Here is a 21,301-nt window from a genome sequence, read left to right as displayed (position 1 = left end):
TCTGAGGGCCCCAGGGGAGGACCTGGCTCCTCTCCTAGTACCTGGTGGCTTCTTGGCTGTGACAGGATCTCCCCACTCTTCTCACATGTTCTGCCTGTGCACATGTTTGTCTCTGTGTCCAAATTTTCTCTGCTCATGAGGACATCTGCCCACACAAATGACCTCATTTTAACTTGAAAAACTCAGTAAAGACCCTTTATCCAAATAAGGTCCCAGTCTGAGGTGCTGGGGTTTAGGAATCCAGCCCGTCTTTTAGGGGGACACAATTATACCCACAACGATATTCAGGACATGAGGGTATTAGAGAAAAGATGCCCAGGGTGAACGCGAGAGCGTGTGGGGGTGAGCAGTGCACCCCAATGCTGGGCCAGGAGTTTGGGGCCATAGAACGAGGCCCAGAATGCCAGGCCAGAAGTCCCTGTCAATGGGGTTGGCAGAACTTGTGTTAACTGAGGATGACGTGCCAGGTCCTGTGATGGGGACTCGTGGGGGAGTGGAAATGGGAAGACCCACCTGGAGAAGCTGACAGGCTTTCTGGGAATTTAGATGCTAAGAATTAGTTCACAAACTGTAATCCCATGCCTGTAATCCCAGTGGCTCAGGAGGCTGAGGCAGGAGGATCCTGAGTTCAAAGCCAGCCTCAGCAATTTAGTGAGGCGCTGTCTCTAAGTAAAATAACAAAAAGGGCTAGAGATGTGTCTCAGTGGTTGAGTGTCCCTGGGCTCAATCCCTGGTATCCAAAAAAAAAAAAAAAAAAAGAACAAGAATTAGTTCACAAATGAATGCAAGAATTAGGTGGAGGAGGTGAGGCTGGTGGGTCTTTGAGGGTTAGGTCAGGGGTCTTGGGGCAGCCATGCTTCAGTGATGACCTGAAAGCTGGGCAGGAGTTACGGCTGGAAGGTCTAGGGGTATGAAGGGAGCATGACCTCCCTGGGGGACAGGGAGATGCAGCTGTGGCTGAGATGAGAGAGGGAGGAGGATGTGGGGGCAGAACCTCATCAGCCCTGGCTGGGGCCTGCACATCTGTTCTGGGAGCCTCGAGAAGCCCTTGAAAGCTCTCAGCAAGGAGTGAAGGGGTCAGATTGACCTCTCAGAAAGACCCCTGGGGATCTACTGAGGTGTCTGAGCTGGAGATGACAGCCACCAGGCTAGTGGTATTGAGAGAGAGCCTTTGTGTTATTTGAGAGCAGGGGTTCTTACCCTGGGGGTCCGTGGACTCCCAAGGATTGATTTCAGGGGGCCGGGCACCTGAATGGGCTCACTTATTTAAATCAGCCTCTAACTAAAATTCCTTTCTGAATTCCCTCCATTATGAAATTTGGGCAACAAAGCCCAGTGGTAATTGTAGCTTTTTTGGGCAAAAATCACAGATATTCTAATATTTCAGTTGCTGCTAATATAATAAAGTATTGATTAGGCTCAACACTGCCTGGAACTTGGTAGTTATTATACCTTGTTCAACGAGAGCCACATGTTCTCTACCTCGTTGAGTGTGATGCTTTGATAACCCTATCAATACGGTTGGGTTCCTTTGAAATCCTGTTTTTGGTTTTATGATTCTGTGCAGTGTCCACAGACTTCTTCAGAATGGCGAGAGTCACCAGAAATGAGGGGGAGCTCCTGATCTAGATAATTTTCATTGTTGTGACTAAGAAGCCTAATTCCAGTTAGGCCCAAAGAAGACACAGAGAAACAATGGGCTCGATAACGAGAAGCCACAGGGTGCCCCACATTCAGGGGTTTGAAGGAAGCTTTCAGGAGTCCCCGCATCTGCTGTCCCCTGAGTAGCCACAGGCAGGTCCAGCCCGTGTTCATGCCTGTGTGGCAGTGGCCATGATCTGGTGTCTCTGGGCTTAAATGCCCCCCTCAGTCAGGAGTCCAGTAGTGTGGGAGGGTCTCTTTCCAAATGGCATTTGGAGATGGGGCTCAGAGTTGGGGCCCCAGGACGGGCAGGCCTGAGTCATGTGCTCCTGTGGAACCAATCACAGAGGGCGAGGACGAAGGAGTACTCTGATTGGTCTGTTTGGGTCATGTGCCTTCCTGGGCCGATGATATTGGCTGGAAGGATGAAGTAAACCCTTTGGGCTGCCCATCCAGAAGGCGCTCTTGGGGCCCTGCTGGCTGTGGGTGGGGTGCGGTGGCGGGCAGGACAGATTCCTCCTGGCATCCCTGCTGTCAGGGTCAGCGCCTAGACAGTGGGAGGCAGGGGGGTTGGGTGATCATCTGCATCTCCCTCACCCTAGTTTGGGATCTTCAGGCTCTCCACCCCCCCCCCCCCATGGCTCCCCCTTCCTGCTGAGAAACGGACCCTCAATGAAGAAGGTGACAGCCAATTCCAGACAGTCTCCCTGGCTGCCAGGGAGCCGGAGCACTTCACGCGGGTTCACCTTCTGTGCCTTTAATCCTTGCAACAGCCCTTCCCCTCACCTGTGTGGCTTTCCTGCCTGCCAGGTGACCTTAGGCAAGGTCAGTGCCTGTCTTTGGCACTAGTTGTACTGATAGGTTTGGGGGTTGTAGGTGGAGCTGGGCGTGGTGACCAGCGGTCCAGGAGGTCAAAGCCTTTGCCACAGCCCTGGCCTGAGGCTTCTCTGCTTTTCTCCCCAGGGCAGTCCCCAGAGAAGCCGCGGCCATGCCCGCAGGGTCCCTCTGACTGCAGGAAGCAGTGTGAGCCCGACTACTACCTGAGTGCCTCCGGCCGCTGCACGGCCTGTGTGAGCTGCTTGGGAGGTAAGGACCTGGCTCGCTTCTAGGGCTCCTTCCCCGGAGCCTGAAGGGCTCAGAGGAGCCTCTGGGAGGCGGGAGCACGGGGTTTGGTGGGAGAACTCGGGTCGCCACCTTGCGCCTCAGTTTACCTCCGCATTTGTGAATTGGCTTCAGCAAAGATCCTTTGTCCCCGTGCTTTGCAGAGAGACTTCGCGTGTCCCCTGAGGGGGGATTCACCTTGGCAGTGTTTGGTCTTCAGACTGCCCCAGGGAGGGCCCTTTTCTTATTCCTGCTTTGTGGTGAGGGGCTGAGGATTCTCGGGTGAAGAGCTTTTCCAAAGTTGCAAAACACCCAGAAGATGGCAGAGCTGGGGGCTGAGCTGATGTTCTTTTTTTCCAATAAGCACTTCTTATGGTTAGAAAATGTGGTCTGGTGTTTGTTTGTTTTTGTGTCAGTTTTTCTGGAAGACAGGATCGGGGAATTTTTTAAGATTTTGTGACCTAATAAATAATCACATTAAAAAAAAAGTGTTCAGTGTGTGTATGTGTGTGTGGGTTTCTCCCTCCCTCCCTTTCTTTCTATTTCTTTCCTTTCCTTTCCTTTCTTTCTTGAACCCAGGGTTGCTTAACCACTGAGCCACATCCCCAGGCCCTTTTTGTATTTTATTTAGAGATAGAGACTCACTGAGTTGCTTAGGGCCTCACTAAGTTGGTGGGGCTGGCTTTGAACTCAGGATCCTCCTGCCTCAGCCTCCTGAGCCACTGGGATTACGGGCGGGCACCACTGTGCCCAGTTTGTGTTTTTGTTTTTTTTTTTTTTAAAGAGAGAGTGAGAGAGGGGAGAGAGAGAGAATTTTTAATATTTATTTTTTTAGTTCTCGGCGGACACAACATCTTTGTTTGTATGTGGGGCTGAGGATCGAACCCGGGCCGCACGCATGCCAGGCGAGCGCGCTACCGCTTGAGCCACATCCCCAGCCCCCAGTTTGTGTTTTTTAAAATGTGTATATTGCTTGTTAAATTGCTTGTTCTCTATATATCTGTTAGATCAAGCTTATTCATTGTGTTATTTAAATAATATGTACACTTAAAAAATTTTTTTTATAGTTGTAGATGGACATAATGCCTTTATTTAATTTGTTAATTTTATGTGGTGCTGAGGATCAAACCCAGGGCCTCACACATGCTAGGCAAGTGCTTTGCCACTGAGCCCCAGCCCCAGCCCAAATAATACATATTCTCATTCTCTTTTCCACCGTTGCTTGTTGATTTCTGAGATATGTTACAACCTTGCCCCCCCCCCCCCATGCTCAACATCCATTAGGTCTTCTGGTTTGTCTCATATATGTGAAAGCTGTTGTTAGGCACATAAATGTTCATGAACATTGTTTTCTGGTGAGTTGGATCCTTTGTCCATATAAAGTATACCTCTTTGTTCCCTTAATTCCACTACTGTATGGTATTAATATTGCCGTTCCTTCTTTCTTTACGTATATTAACATATATCTTTATTTTTTTTCTTCAGTGCTGGGGATTGAACCCAGGGGCACCTTACCTCTAACCTATACCTTCAGTCCTTTTTATTTATTTTTTTTGAGATATGGTCTTACTAAGTTGCTGAGGCTGGCCTTGAACTTGTAATCCTCCTGCCTCAGCCTCCTGCATTGCTGGGTTTGCTGACATGTGCCACCGCACCTGGCGATCTTTATATTTTTAAATGTAATGACCGCGGTGTAGGAAGTGAAAGTTATATATGTTTGTTTTAAGACATTCACACACTCTAGGAGAGTGTGCTGTCCTCCCCAGTCCTCCATCGGTAAGGAATTTGTGTCATCATTGGATGATTGACACCTCTCTGTCCCCCTCCTGAGAGAGGAAGATGGGTAGCTAGGGGCCAGACAAACTAGACACAGAGAGAGAGAAGGCCTTTTAAGAGAATGGCAGCGTATTATTCATGACATTAAAATCATTACATTCAATTTAGTTGAATGTATCAGAGGAAGAAGAAACTAAAATGTAACTAAGGAAGTGACAGATCTTAGATAAACTAAGTATTTTTATTAGAAGAGATAGTATCTCCTTAAAAAAATTTCTCTAAAGTTAAGAAAAGAGGGCTGGGGGTGTGGCTCAGTGGCAAGAGTTCCACCCAGCCCGGGCAAGGCTGATCCACAGCACCAGAAAAAAAAAATGAAGAGGTCATGATTCTTGCTTGATGAGAGGTTAAGAATCTTTTAAGGCAGCACTGTCTCCTGTGGTAAAGTCACAATCCTCTTATTTTGACTTTTTTGGCCAACATGGTGTGGATCTGCTGCGGGGCCAAGTGGCTGCGGGGTCCTAGCTGCTCGGTGTCACAGCCTCGCAGCAAGAGTTTCCAGTGAGTCGCACAGAGTGACAAGCAGGAGTTCAGGACAGACTGAGCGGGTCACCCCAGGGCGGTGGCTCCGGGACCTACAGAGTCCTGATGTTTCTCAGGAGGCTTTGCTCCCTTTGACCTGATAAGGTGGCCCCTGGGCCTAGGAAGGGGTTGAAATTTCATCTTTTGTCCTAATGCACCCCTTTGCCCCTTCTGCTCCTTTCTAGAGCTTTGGGGATGGAACTTCTGAAACAGTAATTTCCCCCGTCTTCCCCCAGCTGCTCCCTGCCCACCTGATCGTGGGTGGAGCCTGGTGGCTGAGCTTCCTTCCTCCTGCACAGCAGGGATTAGGGCTGCCAGGGGGTCAAGGCTTCTTTTGTGTTGAGGTTCCCTATTATCTCCAGCCCCAGTGACCTGTGGACTCTGATTCATCCATACTGCCCTGACCTGCCCAACCTGGTCATGGCTGGCCAACCTACCTAACGATTGACTCCACTGGGGACTGAGCAGCACTTTGGAAACTAGGAGCTGGGGCCCAGGATGGGAAGCGCGGTTCAGCTAGAGATGGGCCTCTTCCTTGCTGGGGGACAGGGATCTGCTTGGCATCTGTCAGCGTCCCGGTCAGAGCTCCTGCTGCCTAGACAGCGGCACACCCCACTCTGTGGCATCTGCCACTCCCAGAGCTTGGGCTGCCTCCGGAAGTTGGCGAATCCAGGGGTCTTTCCTGCCTCTGGCCGGGCTTGTGCTGCTTCACCGCTGCTTCTTGGGGCCTTTCCTGGGAGACCGCTGCCCTCAGTCTGATTTCTGAGAATTCTCTGGGTTTTCTTCCCTCCCCATCACGGCTTCCAGGGCGTAGGGAACCTGAGCAGTGGTGCGGCGTCCCCGGAGTTGGTTTCGTGGACCTGTTCCAGAGGGGCCTTCTCATTCCTGCCCATGTCCTGTGGTCAGAATGTAGTCCCATGACCCCTGACCCCCGACCAGCGACCAGGAAGGCTGGGAAGGGCGGTCTTCTCCGGCCCGTGTGAGGGGAGCCGGTGCACCCCAGCATCGTTCTGAAGTTCGTTTTTTGTCTCGGGATATTGATCCTGCTGCATCCAGAAGCTCATTCCGTTTCCCCTTTGCTGCTTCCTGGGGTCTCGGCTCTCTGAGTTTAGGGCTCCTCTTCCTGGTGCTGGTTTCTCCTGATGCTTGGTGGCTTCTCGTCCCTGTACACATGCCATCGGATGATGCTGGGGTCAGAATGGGGCTTCTGAGGCCCTCCACCGGGGGCTGGGAGTGACCAGGGGGGCTCCCAGAGGCTCTTCCAGGGGAGACGCTTGGCCTGCAGCTCTGCGGTGCTCCAGGTTGAGCAGGGTGGGGAGCCTGGTGACGGCTGCTACTTCTGCTCCCTGTCGATTCCCTCTTCCTGGGGACCTGGGGGACCAGAGCCCCAGAACCTCTCCCGACTCCCTGGTGCCACCCTCCTGTGTATATTTGGCCGTGGGCTCCTTCTACCTAATTCCATCTACATATTTCAGGGTGGCCTTGTCCCTTCTGGTCTTCCAAGGCCACCCCTTGTGCTCCAGACACGGTAAGCATTAATTAATGAATCTGACCAGTGACATATTTTATATATATATATATATATATATATATATATATATATTTCAGTTGTAGTTGGACACAGTACCTTAGTTTTTTAAGTTGATTTTTTTATGTGGTGCTGAGGATCGAACCCAGCGTCTTGCGTGTGCTAGGTGAGCGCTCTACTGCAGAGCCACCACCCCAGCCCCAGTGACACGTTTTTATTGAGGTAAAATTCATATAACATGAAAAGAATCTCACCATTTTATAGTACACAGTTTGGTGGTTTCTAGAATACTCACAATGTGCAACTTACCACCACTGTCTAATCCCAGAACATTTTCATCTCCTCCAAAAAACACCCTCACCTCCCATTTCTCCTCTCCTCCCAGCCCCCTGGAGGCCCCTAGTCTGCTTTCCATCTCCATGGATTTGCCCCACTTTGGACATTTCATATCAGTGGAGTCAGGCCGTACGTAGGTTTAGCGGCTGCTCTCTTTCACGTAGCAGGGATCTCAATGTTTATCCACACTGGAGCCGGGGTCAGTACTTCATTTCTTTTTATGGCTGAATATAGCACTATGTCTGGAGGGATTCAGCTTGACCTGACCTCGGCCATCTGGAACCATAAGACCACAGGGCCCCCGAGTGACCCTGGCCAGAGTCTCCCAGCATGCTGTGGGTGAACAAAGCCATTGGAGCAGTAGGTGGAGCTTGACTACAGGACCCACTGTCAGCTCTAGGAATGTGCTGATGGCCTTGACATGACCTTGAGATAAACCAGAACATTCCGGCATGGATAAAGTCCCTTTGTTCCTGACCACCAACTGCAAGAACCCCTCCCTCTGACCCAAGTCAGGGGGATTCACCAGTCTTGCTGTTGCCCTTGACCACGCTTCTCTCAGAGCCCCTGTAGGTGCGCTCTGCAGCCCTGGGGATGTCTTCAGCCTGACAGCAACTTGCAGTTGGTTCTTTTGCACGGGTTTTCCGAGCACAGCGTGGTCTCTGCATTGTCTTTATCATCCATCGGTCGGTGGACACTTGGGTCTATACTTTCCAGCCGCTGCCAATAATGCTCCTGTGAACCCTCGTGCCCACGCCTTTCTGTGGACACAGCTTCTCAGTTCTCTCGGGCATCCACCTAGGTGTGGCACGGACACCACTTGGTGACCGTGTGTGTACCTTTCTCAGGAAGGGCCAGTGGACTTGCCTTCCTTCCAGCAAGGTCTGAGGATGTCAGCCTCCCTACCTTCCTGTCCGTCTTCTTTCCAGCACGTGACAGAATACCGGGGACTCTCAACTTGACAGAGGCTTACCTTGGCCAGGGTTTCAGTCCATGGTCACTAGGCCTGTTTTGTGAGCCTTTGGTGGCCCAGTACATTATAGTGGCAGAGCCTGGAAGAGGCCTGTTCACCTTTTGGTGGCCTGGGAAGCAAAGAGGGTGAGACAGAAAGGGGTGGGAGGTCCCAGAATCCCCTTCAAGGGTGCACCCCCACCAGCCTCACTTCCTTTACCAGGCCCCACCTCCTGAGGGTTCTGCCACCTCTCAGTAGTGTTGCTGGCTGGGATGCAAGCCTTCAACACATGCACCTTTGAGGGACTGTAGCCAGGCATGGTGGCACACGCCTATAATCCCAGCAACTTGAGGTTGAGGCAGGAGGATTGCAAGTTCAAGGCCAGCCTCAGCAACTTAGCAAGACTCTGCCTCAATAAAAAATAAAAGGGCTGGGGATGCAGCTCAGTGGCTAAGTGCCCCAGGGTGCGATTTCCCCACCACCACCACAAAGCCAAACTGCAGCTCTTGGCAACACTTGCTCTTGTCTTTTTTCTTTAGACACCCCAGTGGGGCTTGTGATGTGGAGCATTTTCTTCATGCACTCATTGGTCATCAATATGCCTTTGCAGACAGGTTGACTCAAATCCTTTGTCCGCTAAAAAAATTGGCAGACGTTATTTTAGAGCGGTTGGAATGGATAGAAAAATTGAACAGGAAATACAGAGTTCCCAGGTGCCCTCCCTCCACCCGCTACCAATTCCCCCTGCCGTTGACATTTTGCATCAGCGTGGTATGTCCCTTGTCCCTGAGGAGCCACTATTGATGCATTACTATTAACAACAGGCCACACTTCACGTTAGGACTCACTCCCGGGGTTGTACAGTCTGTGGCTTTTGACAAATGGATAATGACGTGTGTCCACCGTCACAGTGTCCTGCCGACTAGCCTCGCACCATCATCCCTCCACCCTCCCTACCCCTGGGAACCACAGATTGCTCTCCTGTCTCTGTAATTGAGCCTCCTCTTCTCTGGAGTGTCCCCTGGGTCGGGGCGTTTTCTGCCTGGGTCTCACACCTCTTTCACCCAGCAGTACTGTCCAAGCCCCCCTCCCCCAATGTCCTCTTTGCTTGTTTCTAAATTGGGGCTTTGACTGATTGATTTCTCTGACCCACCTGGGTGGTGGCTGGGGACTGGGCCGGGAGGCGGAGGCTGCGGGTGCCCCTGCCTGCCCTTTGTCCTCATGTCAGAAATTCTCTGGAAAGAAGGGAGGCCGTGTGTGCTGAGCTGTCCCTGGAAATCCCCTGACCCCACCCCCTCCCCCTGCGTGACCCTGCCTGTCCCTCCGCAGACCTCGTGGAGAAGGCGCCTTGCTCCGGAACTTCCCCCCGCGTCTGCCAGTGCCGGCCGGGCACGTTCTGCTCCACGTCAGCCACCAACTCCTGTGCCCGCTGCTCACCGCACACCGTCTGCCCAACGGGGCAGGTGGTCCAGTCTCCAGGTGAGTGTCCCCACTGCTTCCACCACTGCACCCCTCCTGCCACCCGACCCCCAAGTGACTTCTGACACCCCACTTCCTCAAGCCCCGGGCCAGGTCACTCTCCTTTCACAGTGTCATGAGGTCCTTGGCACTCAGGGTCTTCTGCTGCCCTGGGCTTATGTCCCAGGCTCAGAGGGACCCTGGTGGCCAAGGCACAGGCCGGACTGGAGGAGGGAGCTCTCTAACCTCCTCCCTCCAACACCCAAGAGGGAAACCTCAATCTCTGTCCTGGGAGTTTTGTAAAAGATCAAGCTGGTTTTCTTGTTTCAGAATCGGGGTGTTGGAGTTAGGGGTGCCAGGAGAGGTGCCAGGCTCAAGGCTGAGAAACTTGGCTTTCTGTTTGAACTTGCTGTGTGACCTCCGGCAAGGTCCTTATCCTCTCTGTGCTTTTCTGACACTACAAAGGTGTGTCATAGCTAGAGAAGGGACGGGAGCCGCCGATCCTGTCCGGATGGCAGGAAGAATGCCCTTCAGAAGGGAGGCGTGGGGAGTGGGTGGCTTTGGACACACCTCATGGTCTTCCACCATGCCGTGGCGAGGACACCGTCCTTGGATAAGAGGGTGCTTGACGTTTTCTGCGCCTGCTGGTGTTTCCGGGTTGCCAGCTCCACCAGCTGCGTCTTGGATTTCTGAGGCATCGACCAGACTCCAGGGCTGACCCGGCGTCGCTCCTCAGGTCCTCGTCTGAGCCCATCCGCCTTCTCTTCCCTCCTGTCGGTCCCCTTGTGTCCGTCTTGTACACGGCGCCCGGGCTTTTAGCTGTTCCTGGTGGAGAAGGTGGGAAGCATGTCCACCCATCTTCCCAGCCTCAGGACGGGACCCTCAAGCAGCCTGGGGAGCTGCCTCGCTCTTGGGCTCCTCTTGGGCCCCTCCTGGCTGCGCCTTCTGTCAGGGACCGTCCCTGTCCCATAGCTAATCCTCCACCTCGAGCTTTCCAAACACTGCGTCCTCCAGGGCCCTTCCTTGACCTCTCCCCAGGCCATGCCTCTGTGCGATTGCTTAGAGCGCTGTGTCCACTTTCAAGGATGTCCATTTGTCCCCGTCTGGGTGCCTATCTTGCTCCCTGGGCTGGACCCGGACCAAGCACCAGGATGCTCCAGGGGCGGGGAGGTCAGACGGGTGCTGGGTGGGTTCACATGTGACCAGATTCCCCCTGGGCCACAGGAGAGCCTCAGAAAGGGAACATGCAAAACCTCCCCTGCAAGCTGGGCAGGGTGGCTCAGTGGAAAGCGCTCTGCTCTGGGCCACGGCTACCTGCAAAGCTTTGCTTGTGAGGCAGGTTCCCACCCCTCTCTGTGCCTCAGTCTCCTCATCTGCAAAATGAGGTGGAATTTGAAGTCCGTGGGGGCCTTAGAAACTCTTGTCTGAAAAATAGCCTGCAGTTCTGAACTCAGTTCAGGCGTGGGTTCCAGCAACTGCCACACAGTGGCGCCAGAGACTGCTCTTAAAGCCCCTGGACCTCTGCTGCCTAATGGGGTACCACCAGCCCTGGGTGGCCCCTGAGCACTTACAGTGTGGCTGGTCTGCATTGAGAGGTACTGGGAGTATATAATATATAATACGCACTGGATTTTAAATACTTAGTATGAAAAACAGAATATAAAACGTCTCAATTATTTTTACATTGATTGCCTGCTGACAGTATTTTAGATATATTGCTTTAAATAAATCATATTATTAAAATTAATTACATTTTACCTTTTAAAATATTCTTCCAGGAGCCTGGCACAGTGGCAAACACCTGTAATCCCAGGGGCTCTGGAGGCTGAGACAGGAGAATATCGAGTTCAAAGCCAGCCTCAGCAATGGCAAGGAGCTCAGCAACTCAGTGAGATCCTGTCTCTAAATAAAATACAAATTAGGTCTGGGGTGTGGCTCAGTGGATAAGTGCCCTGAGTTCAATCCCTGGTACCAAAAACAAAAAAAAAAAAAAAAAAAAAAAAAAAAGGAAAGGAAAGAAAAGAAAAAATATTTCTCCTGGAAAATTTAAATTGGCGCATGGGATTCACGTCCTATTTCTGTCGGACAGTCTTACTTCACAGGTGCCTGACCCTGGCTGCCAGACCCTGATTGACGTCTGGAGTCCCCTGTGGAACTCTCCTAGTGGGCAGCTCTCGGGACCACTAGGAGAGTAAAATGGAAAGGAAGTTCTCTTTCCAGTTCTGCTCGTAGCTAAACCACCTGCTAAGAGCTTCCATGGATTGTCTCTCCTGAAGTGTCCAGTTTCTGTTAGGGTGGCCGTGACAGCCCCATTCTGCAGATGGAGGAGTCAGGCCCAGAGGTGGTGGGGAAGTGGCCCAAGAACACAGAGCAGGGAACAGCCAAACCAGAAGTCAGCATGGCCCGCTCCCCCCACCTCCAGAGCCGCAGATGGAGGTCACCTTCTCAGTGAAGGGGCAGGAGTCCAGATGGGGAGAAGCAGATGCCATTTGTTGAGAATTTACAGTATGTCACGCCCAGTGACCGGCCCATTATTTATACTCTGTTTATCCAGACACCTGTGGGGTGAAGAGTGTGTTGTTATGATCAGTTGAAAGCCTGCACAGCTTGGCAGAGGGCAAATTGGGGGCACTTGGTGGGTTGTTTCCCTCTCCACTGCTTCCACCCCAGTGTCCTCCAGGACTCTTTGGGTTGCAAGTAACAGCATCTCCAGGTTTGGGGCAGGTGTCACTGAAAGTTCTGGGGATAGCTCTGGGGAGCTTCAGGTCTAGCTGGATCCAAGTGCCCCGTCTTCCCGTCTCTTATTTCTGTCCCTTTCTGGGCTGGTCTGTTTGGGGACGCTCACCAGCAGCTCTATGCTCGCTTCCTGTCCAGCCGCGGCAGGGAGATAGCTGCTGCTTTCTGCCTTTTCAATGACCAGAAATAAAACCTTGAACCTGTCTGAGCGGGTGGCCTGGGTCTGACCTCAGCAGGCCCACCGAGGAGTGCCAGGGAGGGCTGGTCCAGCCTCGTCCTGCGGATCTTCCTGGAGGACTATTCTCTCAGCCCAGTGCTGCCCACGAAGGCTGGCACTGGGCGACGTGATCCCGGGAGACCCTGGCTGCCTACTCCAGGGGCAGTGGATGCAGGAAGGTGTCCTCCAAGGCCATCTGTGCCTTGGGCTTGGCGAGGTGAGAGGTCTATTCCTAGACACTTTGGGCTCCTCAGTGCCTGTTCTGAAGCCCTTGCTGTCCCCTCCTCAGGCACAGCAGAGAAGGACACTGAGTGTGGGCCACCTTCCCCAGGGACCAGCCCTGACTGCGCCAGCCCAGAGGACTGCGAGACCCCTGCCAGGTGACTACTGGCCTTCTCCCCTCCAGTTCCCCTCCATGTGACCTTTAGGTGGGGCTGACCCACCCCGAGGGGTGCCTGGGGGAGCCGGGCTGGGGCACAGGGGGTTCAGCCCAGGGGCTCAGGACTCTGGGTGCCTCTGCCAAGTGCATGGGTCAAGTCACGTGAGGCCCCACAGCGCGTCCAGCCCTGCCCCCCCCACGGGGACGCAGAAAGCCGAGGTGGCACAGCTCTTGCCCCAGGAGCTCTGGCAGGCCCGCTGGGGACTGAGCCAGGGTCTGGGGACCCCTTCTCTATGGGCGCGGTTACCCCCGAGCACAGACCTCCCCTGCCCCATGGACGAGTCATCTGACCCACCTTGGGCTTCTTCCCCAGGGACACCACTCCCCAGGCTGAGCCCATCCTGATGTCCCCAGCCACCACCGATGCCAGGACCACGCTTCAAAGAGGGGTCACCTCCCACACCCTGGAAGATGCTCCTCCACTGACCGGGGCTTCCAGACCTCCCTCCTCTGCGGGCAAGCCCAGTCCAGACCCAGGTCCAGGTAATTTCTCCAGGAACCCGGGGGCTGTCCCCAGGGCCATGCCTGGACCACCTGTGTGTGGCAGTCAGGGCGGGTGGGCACTGAGCTGCAGCCTTTCTCAGTGGGGACAACAAGGATGTCAGGGCAGAGGCCCTGGACGGGCTCACGCGCCTGCAGCATTTCTAAGGCCCTCGTGGGCTGGGCCTGGGGCGGGTACAGGGGACACTGGCCCGTCCTCCTGCCAGGGTGCCAAGGACAGAGTAGGCAGCCCCTGCTGCGTCCGCTCGATGCCCTCCTGGCTCCTGGGAGGAAGGGTCTGGCCCCCAGTCCACACCTCTTTATTACTGAGCAGCCTCTGCTACGTGGGTGGGGCCTGTGGGTGGGGCCTGGGGAGTGGAGCCCCGGGCCCGGATGCAAGACGTGGAGCGAACCTCTGTGTGAATGAAGTGTTTTTATTTCTCTTGGATTTTTAAAATAACTATTTGATTTCTTTATTTATTTGATGTGGTGCTCAGGGTGGAACCCAGCGCCTCACACATGCCAGGCAGGCGCTCTACCCCTGGGCTACGGCCCCAGGCCCTGGATTTTTTTTTTTAAATTGGTTTTAGGGTTTCTCCTAACTCTGGACCTGAGCCCTGCGTCTCTGCTTGTGTGCAGAATGCCCTGTCCCCCTGCCCCCTGGCCGCCTGCCTACCGTGCACAAATGCTCTATTTGTTTATTTAGGTACAGAGGGTTGAACCCAGAGGCACTTTACCTCTGGCTACATCTCCAGTCCTTTTTAGTTTTTCTTTAGATACAGGGTCTCACTAAATTGCTTAGGACTCTGCTAAGTTGCCAAGGCTGGCCTCGAACTTGCAATCCTCCTGCCTCTGCCTCCCAAGTCTCAGGGATCACAGGCGGACCCACCGGGCCTGGAACATGTTCTCATTTTCACTTACAGATTGATTGTGATTGGGGCTTTCTGTGTTCTGTTTTGGAAGTCTTTTTCTCCACCAGAGCCTCAAAACTAGCCTCCGTTTATTTTCTAGGATCGTGATTGCTTCTCTGTTCACATTTAGATCTGCTGTCCACATTGGAGTCTAAGCAGAGGTCATTGAACACCACAATGTGTTCCTCTCCCTGGTTTTTTTGTGCCTTCTTTGCTGTAAATCAAGGACCCCTATATTGATGGAATGGATTCTGGATTCTGTTCTGTGTGAACGTCATTCTGTCTTTTGGGGGTGTGCTGGGGTTGAATCCAGGGCCTCGTGCATGCTAGGCAAGTGTCCCTGAGCCCCAGCCCTGCCCACCTACTGTCAGGATTATTATAATGGGTGGTCAAGCAGCACCTCCAACTCTGTCCTTCACAGTATATTGGATTCTCTTAGTAACTTGTGTTTTTAAAATAAATTTTAGAATCAGCTTTCAAACCCTGCAGGTATCCTTTGGGGATCCTAACTGGGGTTGCACCGAGCCTGTAGCTCGTTTTGAAGGAAACCCAGTCCTGACCACGTGGAGCCTTCCAGGCACGTGCTGAGCGCAGACCTGCGTTGCTTTAGGCCTACTTTAAACACTCTGCCCGTAGCCACAGGACTCCCTCCGAGAGGTGGGACTGGCTCACGGGGACTTTTGTGGTTTTCTGGGTAGCGAGGCTTACATCTTTTTGTCAGATTTCTAGGTATTTAATCTTTCTGACGATGACATGAATGATATCTTTGTCAGTACTTCTGTTTCTGATTCTTTGTTGTCAGTATTATTTTGAGTCATGTGAAATTGCCTGTATCTGACCATCTTTAACCTGCAAAACCATTAATTTCATATGGTCTGAACTTTTATATGGGAAACTCAACTGATTTTTGATATCGTGACTCTTAGCTTTCAGTCACTGTGACAAAACACCTGAGATAACCAGCTTAATAAGGGAGAGGGTTTCCTTGGCCGTGTGGCGAGGAAACACCTCAAGGCTGGAGCCCATGGTGGAGGAAGCTGCCCCCCTCGAGGCAGTGAGACCAGGAAGGGGAGGGCCAGGCCCCAGGGTCCCCTTCAAGGGCACACATACAGTGACCTCATTTCCTTCTACTAGGCCTCCTAAAAGTTCTAACCACTCCCAATAATGCCAGGCCTGGGGACCAAGCCTTCAGTACAGGAGCCTTTGGGGACTTGGAAGGCTTGAAGTATAGCAGAGGTCACCAGCACCTGGTGAGCTTCACTGGTTGCTGTCACCAGCGCACCTGCAGGGTGTCCCGGCTGTGGGCCTGTCTGCACCCCTCTAGGAAGAGCAGCTCCTTTACCTCTTCCGCGCCCCCCCTCCCCCCGCCCCCCACAGATGACTGAAGTCTGACAGCGGGGACCTTCTCACGTGGCTTCTCACAGGAAAAGCTGCTCCCAGCGCCCAGGGCAGAGAGTGACCTGGCTGTGGTCCTGGGGAGGGGCTGGCCGAGTGGCAGCAGTGGATCCGAGAAGGAGGCAGGGGCCAGTGGATGCTCTTCTCCTGTGTGTCCTCAGGCTCATTCCCTCTCTGGGCCTCAGGGCTCCCTCGGAGAAGTGGGACCTCCCCATCCTGGGCTGTGGGAGCTGGCCACGGCGGTGGGAGATTCCAAGGATGGGGAGGTGCGTCTTGGCCAAGGCAGCCTGGCCCCCAGCTTCTCTGCCTCCTTCCCCAGGACCGTCGCCATGGCAGCCGTGTCCCCAGGGGTCTGCCAATTGCAGGAAGCAGTGTGAGCCCGACTACTACCTGGACAGGACTGGCCGCTGCACGGCCTGTGTGAGCTGTTTCCGAGGTGAGGGTGCGGTCCTCCCTCGGGGCTCCTTCCAGGGAGCACGGGGGCTGGAGGGTGCGAATGATGTGGGTGGTCTTTGGTTTGGGCCGCTCAGCCCACGGGAGCCTCCGTTTCCCTCTCTGGTGTTCTGAACCCTCAACTTCCGGTGACCCCCGCTCACACCTGTGGTTTGTGATGGTTGAGTTCCAAGGACTCCACCCACCCCGTCCCTCCTTCCAGGAAGCATTTACAGGTGACCTGCCTCTTCCAAATCTGCTCCAGACCTGTTCCAAACTTGTCTCATCAAAAAAATTTTTTTTTGTTTTGTTTTGGTACCAGGGATTGAACCCAGGGGCGCGTAACCACTGAGCCCCATCCCCAGCCCTTTTTTGTATTTTATTTAGAGACAGGGTCTCACTGAGTTGCTTAGGGCCTTGCTAAGTTGCTGAGGCTGCCTTTGAACTAGCGATCCTCCTGCTTCAGCCTCCTCCCAGGCCGCTGGGATTGTAGGCAAATGTCACTGTGCCTGGCTGTCTCATCAATTCTTGTGACTACCCTATAGTGCAGAGATTGTGATTGTCCTCATTTTACACAAGAGGAAATAGGGGCTTCCAGAGGTCCGGGGACTTCCAAAAGGCACAGGCCAGGGTTTGAGCCTAGGGGAGCGTGCCCCCAGGTCCTGGGCTCTTGTCACTCTGTTCACAGCCCTGGGAGCAGCTTCCAGCCAAGCACTGCCACTACTGATGAGATGTGTCTCTTCCTGTGACCGCTCACAGCAGGTGCCCTGCGTTGTCCACAAGAGCCACACAGGGCAGGGGAGGTTGCCCAGCTGCAGACTGCAGTATTTTTAGTGACCCTCACACACGGAGGCCACCAGGACTGTGTGATTGCATCTGTTTGTGGCCTCCTTCCTGCAGCAAGGAGGACCAGAGAGTTAGGACATTTGTGGTCATTGGGCATCTCTGCCCCCGTTGCTAAGACTGCAGAGCAAAACAAAGCATTCACTGTACTTGGGCTTCTGTGGGTCGGAGTTCAGGCAGGGCACCGAGGGGACTGCTGGTCTCTGCTCCAGTGTCTGGGGTCTCAGATGGAAACCCTGGAGGCTGGAGGCTAGACTCTTCTGGAGGCTGTGGGTCCTTGTCACTGTGGGTTGGGGCCTCGGCCCTCTCCCTCAGCCTCGTATGACTTGCTCTGAGCTTTCTCACCGCCTGGTGGCTGGGTCCTGAAGGTGGACATCCCAAGAGAGACCAGTGAGAGCCACATCCCCTTTTATGACCTTGCCTAAGAAGTCACCTGGTGCTATTTCTGCCATTTCTATCTGCTGAGCCAGTCCCAGATCTTGGGGGCCATGAAGGAAGGAAAGCAGTTCCACTTCTTGGTGGGGAAGCGGCAAGGCCCTGGGAGAGCAGACGGGCCCATTTTTGTAAAAACAAAGTCTGCTGCAGTCACCTGTCAGACGGAGAGCAGAGACGGCTCTGCCGAGAATTCCTTCCGCCCTCTAAAGTGTGAGCTGGGAACCTAAAAATCCACCAGAGTGCCTTGGTGGCCTCAGGCTGGTGACCGCGTCAGTGTGGCCCTCCCAGTACAGCTTAGGAACCAGGAAGTTTTCTTTCTCCTTTTCTCTCCCCTTTTTTCCTATTTAGTACTGGGTGAGCACCGTACCACTGAGTTACACCCCCCATGCTTAAGCAAGGTTCTTTTTCTTAGAGAGGCCCAAGCAACTTAGAGACCCGTCTGCAAAGAAAATATTAAAAAAGGGCTGAGAATGTTGCTCAGTGGTTAAGCATCCCTGGGTTTAATCCCTGGTTAAAAAGAAAGAGAGAGAGAGAGAGAGAGAGAGAGAAGAAAGAGTCCCAGGCATAAATAAATAAAAGCTGTATTTCACTTTTTCTTTTACAAAACCTCTAGTGTTTTATTTTTATTTTTTCATTGCTTTCTTTTTGGGTAAAAACCCCTTTTTATCATTAAAAATATTAAACATATTCAGAAGTAGTAAGACTCGGGAACAGCTCCGTCCTGTGACCCGGTCTGGGCCAAGCGCAGTTCGTCCATTCCCTAAGCCCACTCACCTGTCCCCAGATGCTTTTTAAAAACAGTTCTTTGGAGGCACAGTTCACTGCAGAGAGGTGCACACGTGTAAAGTCTGGCTTGATCGTCGACCCGGGCATGCAGGGGTACACACAGCCCTCACCCCCAAAGCCCCCGCCAACGCCCGTTGCCCTTCCACCCTGCAATCCCAGGCTGTCCCTCGCTTACCATCGCCTGGAAGGGTCTGTACCCGAGAAGTTCACGGGGACAGAACCTGCAGCGTGCTCCTCTGTCCTCTGCCTTCCCTGACCTGGAGTCTCATTTGGAGCAGGCTGGGGTCCTCCTAACAGAATAGCCAGGGACTCCTTATTTTTTTGTTGGATAAACTCTCCTTTCTCTGTCCTCTGGGGGCCTCCCTGCACCTCCTGCTCTCCATCCTGTGCATCCCCCTGAGCCCTCTCTGTGTCCCACAGATGACCTCGTGGAGAAGGTGCCTTGCTCCTGGAACTCCTCCCGTGTTTGCGAGTGCCGGCCAGGCCTGTTCTGCGCCGTGTCAGTTGCCAACTCCTGTGCCCGCTGCATTCCCCGCCCTGTCTGCCCACCAGGGATGGTCGTCCAGCCCCAGGGTAAGCATCCCCACTCAGCTAAGGGGTGGAACTCCTGCCCCTGAGCCTCTCCCCACCTCCAAGGGGGCAGCTGACCTTCAACCCCAGCTGTCCCTAGGTCAGGCTTGGGCTTTGCTTCATCATAGAGTATTTGTATCCCGTGAACAGGATAAAATCCAGCATTTTGGTAGGAGGTTCTGATAATTCTTTTGTTGAGGTATTGGGGATTGAACTCAGGGGCACTTGGCCCCTGAGCCCCATCCAGAGTCCTATTTTGTATTTTATTTAGAGACAGCATCTCACTGAGTCGCTTAGACACCTCACCATTGCTGAGGATGCCTTTGAATTTGCGATCCCCCTGCCTCAGCCTCCTGAGTCGCTGGGTTTGCAGCCACCGCACCCAGCTTGAGAGATATACATATATTTTAAATTCTTTTTCCTGGAATGACGGGGCTGGTCCTTTCTTGGCTCGTCTGCAAGGCTGTGTTAGGAGTTCAGGTGGAAGAGCATAAAGTTTCTGAAGAGTTTTCCATCTCAAGATGGTGAGCTTTGCAGGCTGCAGGAAAGTAGAGACCCTTAATGGTCGTGGCAAAAAAAAGGGCTCGTTGGCAGCTGAGAAATCTCAACAAGTTTCTAGAAAGTTGGAACCAGATGAAAGGTGGTGACAAACGGCACTAGGTGGAGGATAGCTCACCCGATCGCTCAGTGAGGGATGCAGAAGTGAGGGCCTCCCCTGCATGTCGAGCTGTTTCACCTCCAGAGAGGCTCCGGGCTCAGGGAAGGCCGTGAAGTGGAGGGGCGGGAGGTGGGGGCCGGGGGAGCTCAGTGTGCTGTCAGTACATCCTGAAAGGAAAACATGGAATTTGTCACAGCACGGGCTTCGGCCAGGCTGTAGGAGGAGCCTGAGTATTTGTCTCCTTGCAAGACAATCAGATCTTTGATAAGGACACTGAGGGGAAGCTACGGTACCAGCATGAGCTGCCACTCTGCTTGCGAAGCCCTCTTCGTTTGTGTTTGGGGGTGCACCCGTCCATAGGCCAGTCCAAAAGCAGAGCCCACCCGCCCACACTTCCCGCCCAAGGTCCAGACAGCCTTCCTCCCCACTCAGGGAAGAGACCCTGTGAAGATGACATGCTAACACCTCAGCAGAAGAAAATCCCCTTCAGCTGGATATTCAGCAGAGTCTTTGTTGATAAATACGAAAGAGCAGCAGAGATCCTCAGACTTAGAAGGGAACCCGCCTGGTGGAGCAGAACACCAGGATAAGCAAGCAGAGAGACACCGCTGCAGATGGAGCAGCGGAACTCCAGGCAGGAATAGAAGAGAAATCAACACTAAAAACATTTACGGGAGGGGCTGGGGTTGTGGCTCCGAGGTAGAGCTCACCTAGCACACGTGAGGCACTGGGTTCCATCCTCAGCATCACATGAAAATAAAAAAAAATATATGGTTTCTGTCCACCTCCAAGGAAAAAATAAAGTTTTTTAAAAAAAATTTATGGGAAAACTCAAGATCTTGTCATATCTGTAAAGTGAACATAGATACTATGAAAAAGGAACAGCGAGGCTTCAGAGGACACAAAATGGCCTTTAGAAAGTGTGGTTACTGGGGATCCCTTTGCCACTCTGGACAGAACTGGAAGCACTTCTGTGGGCGCAGTGTGCAGCATCGCCAGTAGAGGGGGCTAGAGGACCGCTGTGGCAGGGAGGTGCCAGCTTCTGCTGAGGCCTGTGGGCCAAGCCTGTGGTTAGGGACATCTGGTGGCACTCTGCCTTCGTGATTTTCCCAGAGTGCCTTGGTGGACTCAGGCTGGTGACCGCGTCGGTGTGGCCCTCCCAGTACAAATAGCGGCTGGCTCTAGGTCTCCTGCCAGCCAAGGCATCCTGGTCCCCTCCGTGCACACCCTGCCACCTTGGGTCTTCTGCCCGTTTTCCAAGGCCCTTCTGACCTGGTCACTGCCACAGGCTTCACACCCACAGTGTCACCCCAACATTCTCTGTGCACTTGACTTGAATAATACGAGATTTCAGATCAAAGGACCAACCAAGAGCAAGCAGGAGGAATGAATTACCCACACCCAGGCGTGAAGGTGAACGTCCACACCCCTCCGTTTGGGGCTGTTACGATGCAAATGCAGCTGTGAATTTTCTTGGATAAGTCTTGGGTGCACAGATGTTTTGATTTCTCATGAGTAAATACCTGGGGTAGGAGGGTCACTGTGCTGGGCACACAGTCAGAATGTCTGAGGGGCAGTCCAAAGCTGGGCACCTCTGATCCCACCCAGCCACCTTGTTTTATGGGGGGAGCAAACCACAGAACTGAGGCTACAGCTGGAGTGCAGGGAGCCCGGGGGTCAGCTCTTAGCACTCTCCACTGGACCATACCACCTTCGTCTTAGTTCAGAACCTATGTGTATGCAGCCAAATTGCAATTGAATTTCAAGGCAAAATAAAAACATTTTCTGGTGTAAAATGTCCAGAACTTTTCTTCGTGTATCATCTCTTAGGGAGCTGTTTGAAGATCTGATGCAGCTAAATGAGGTGGCAAAAAGCAAAGAGAGGAATCCATGGAACCTAAAAAACAGTGACTGTACCACAGGAGAACAGGAAGGAAGAGTCCCGCAATGACAGCTTGCTGCAGGACAGATGAGTCAGATCAGAGCAGGGACAGGGAAGGCTCCAGGGAAGTGTCTCCAGGACTAAAA

The 21,301-nt window shown here is 53.2% G+C and overlaps 1 protein-coding gene across 1 annotated transcript in view; it reads left to right on the top strand.

Annotated features, from left to right (window-relative positions):
* Positions 1 to 21,301, top strand: part of TNFRSF8 (TNF receptor superfamily member 8) — a 58,809-nt gene that overhangs the window by 20,648 nt on the left and 16,860 nt on the right. Inside the window, exons 3-8 of the mRNA XM_081308773.1 lie at positions 2,605 to 2,727; positions 9,243 to 9,392; positions 12,614 to 12,704; positions 13,077 to 13,246; positions 15,869 to 15,985; positions 18,466 to 18,618. Coding sequence (XP_081164899.1) covers positions 2,605 to 2,727; positions 9,243 to 9,392; positions 12,614 to 12,704; positions 13,077 to 13,246; positions 15,869 to 15,985; positions 18,466 to 18,618 — 804 coding nt within the window. The remainder of the gene's footprint in view (positions 1 to 2,604; positions 2,728 to 9,242; positions 9,393 to 12,613; positions 12,705 to 13,076; positions 13,247 to 15,868; positions 15,986 to 18,465; positions 18,619 to 21,301) is intronic.

Source organism: Spermophilus citellus, assembly GCF_964194105.1.
Source record: "Spermophilus citellus genome assembly, chromosome: 9".
Classification (NCBI taxonomy): domain Eukaryota; kingdom Metazoa; phylum Chordata; class Mammalia; order Rodentia; family Sciuridae; genus Spermophilus; species Spermophilus citellus.
The sequence above is the reverse complement of the archived record's forward strand: the minus strand, read 5'-3'. Positions and strand labels throughout refer to the sequence as shown.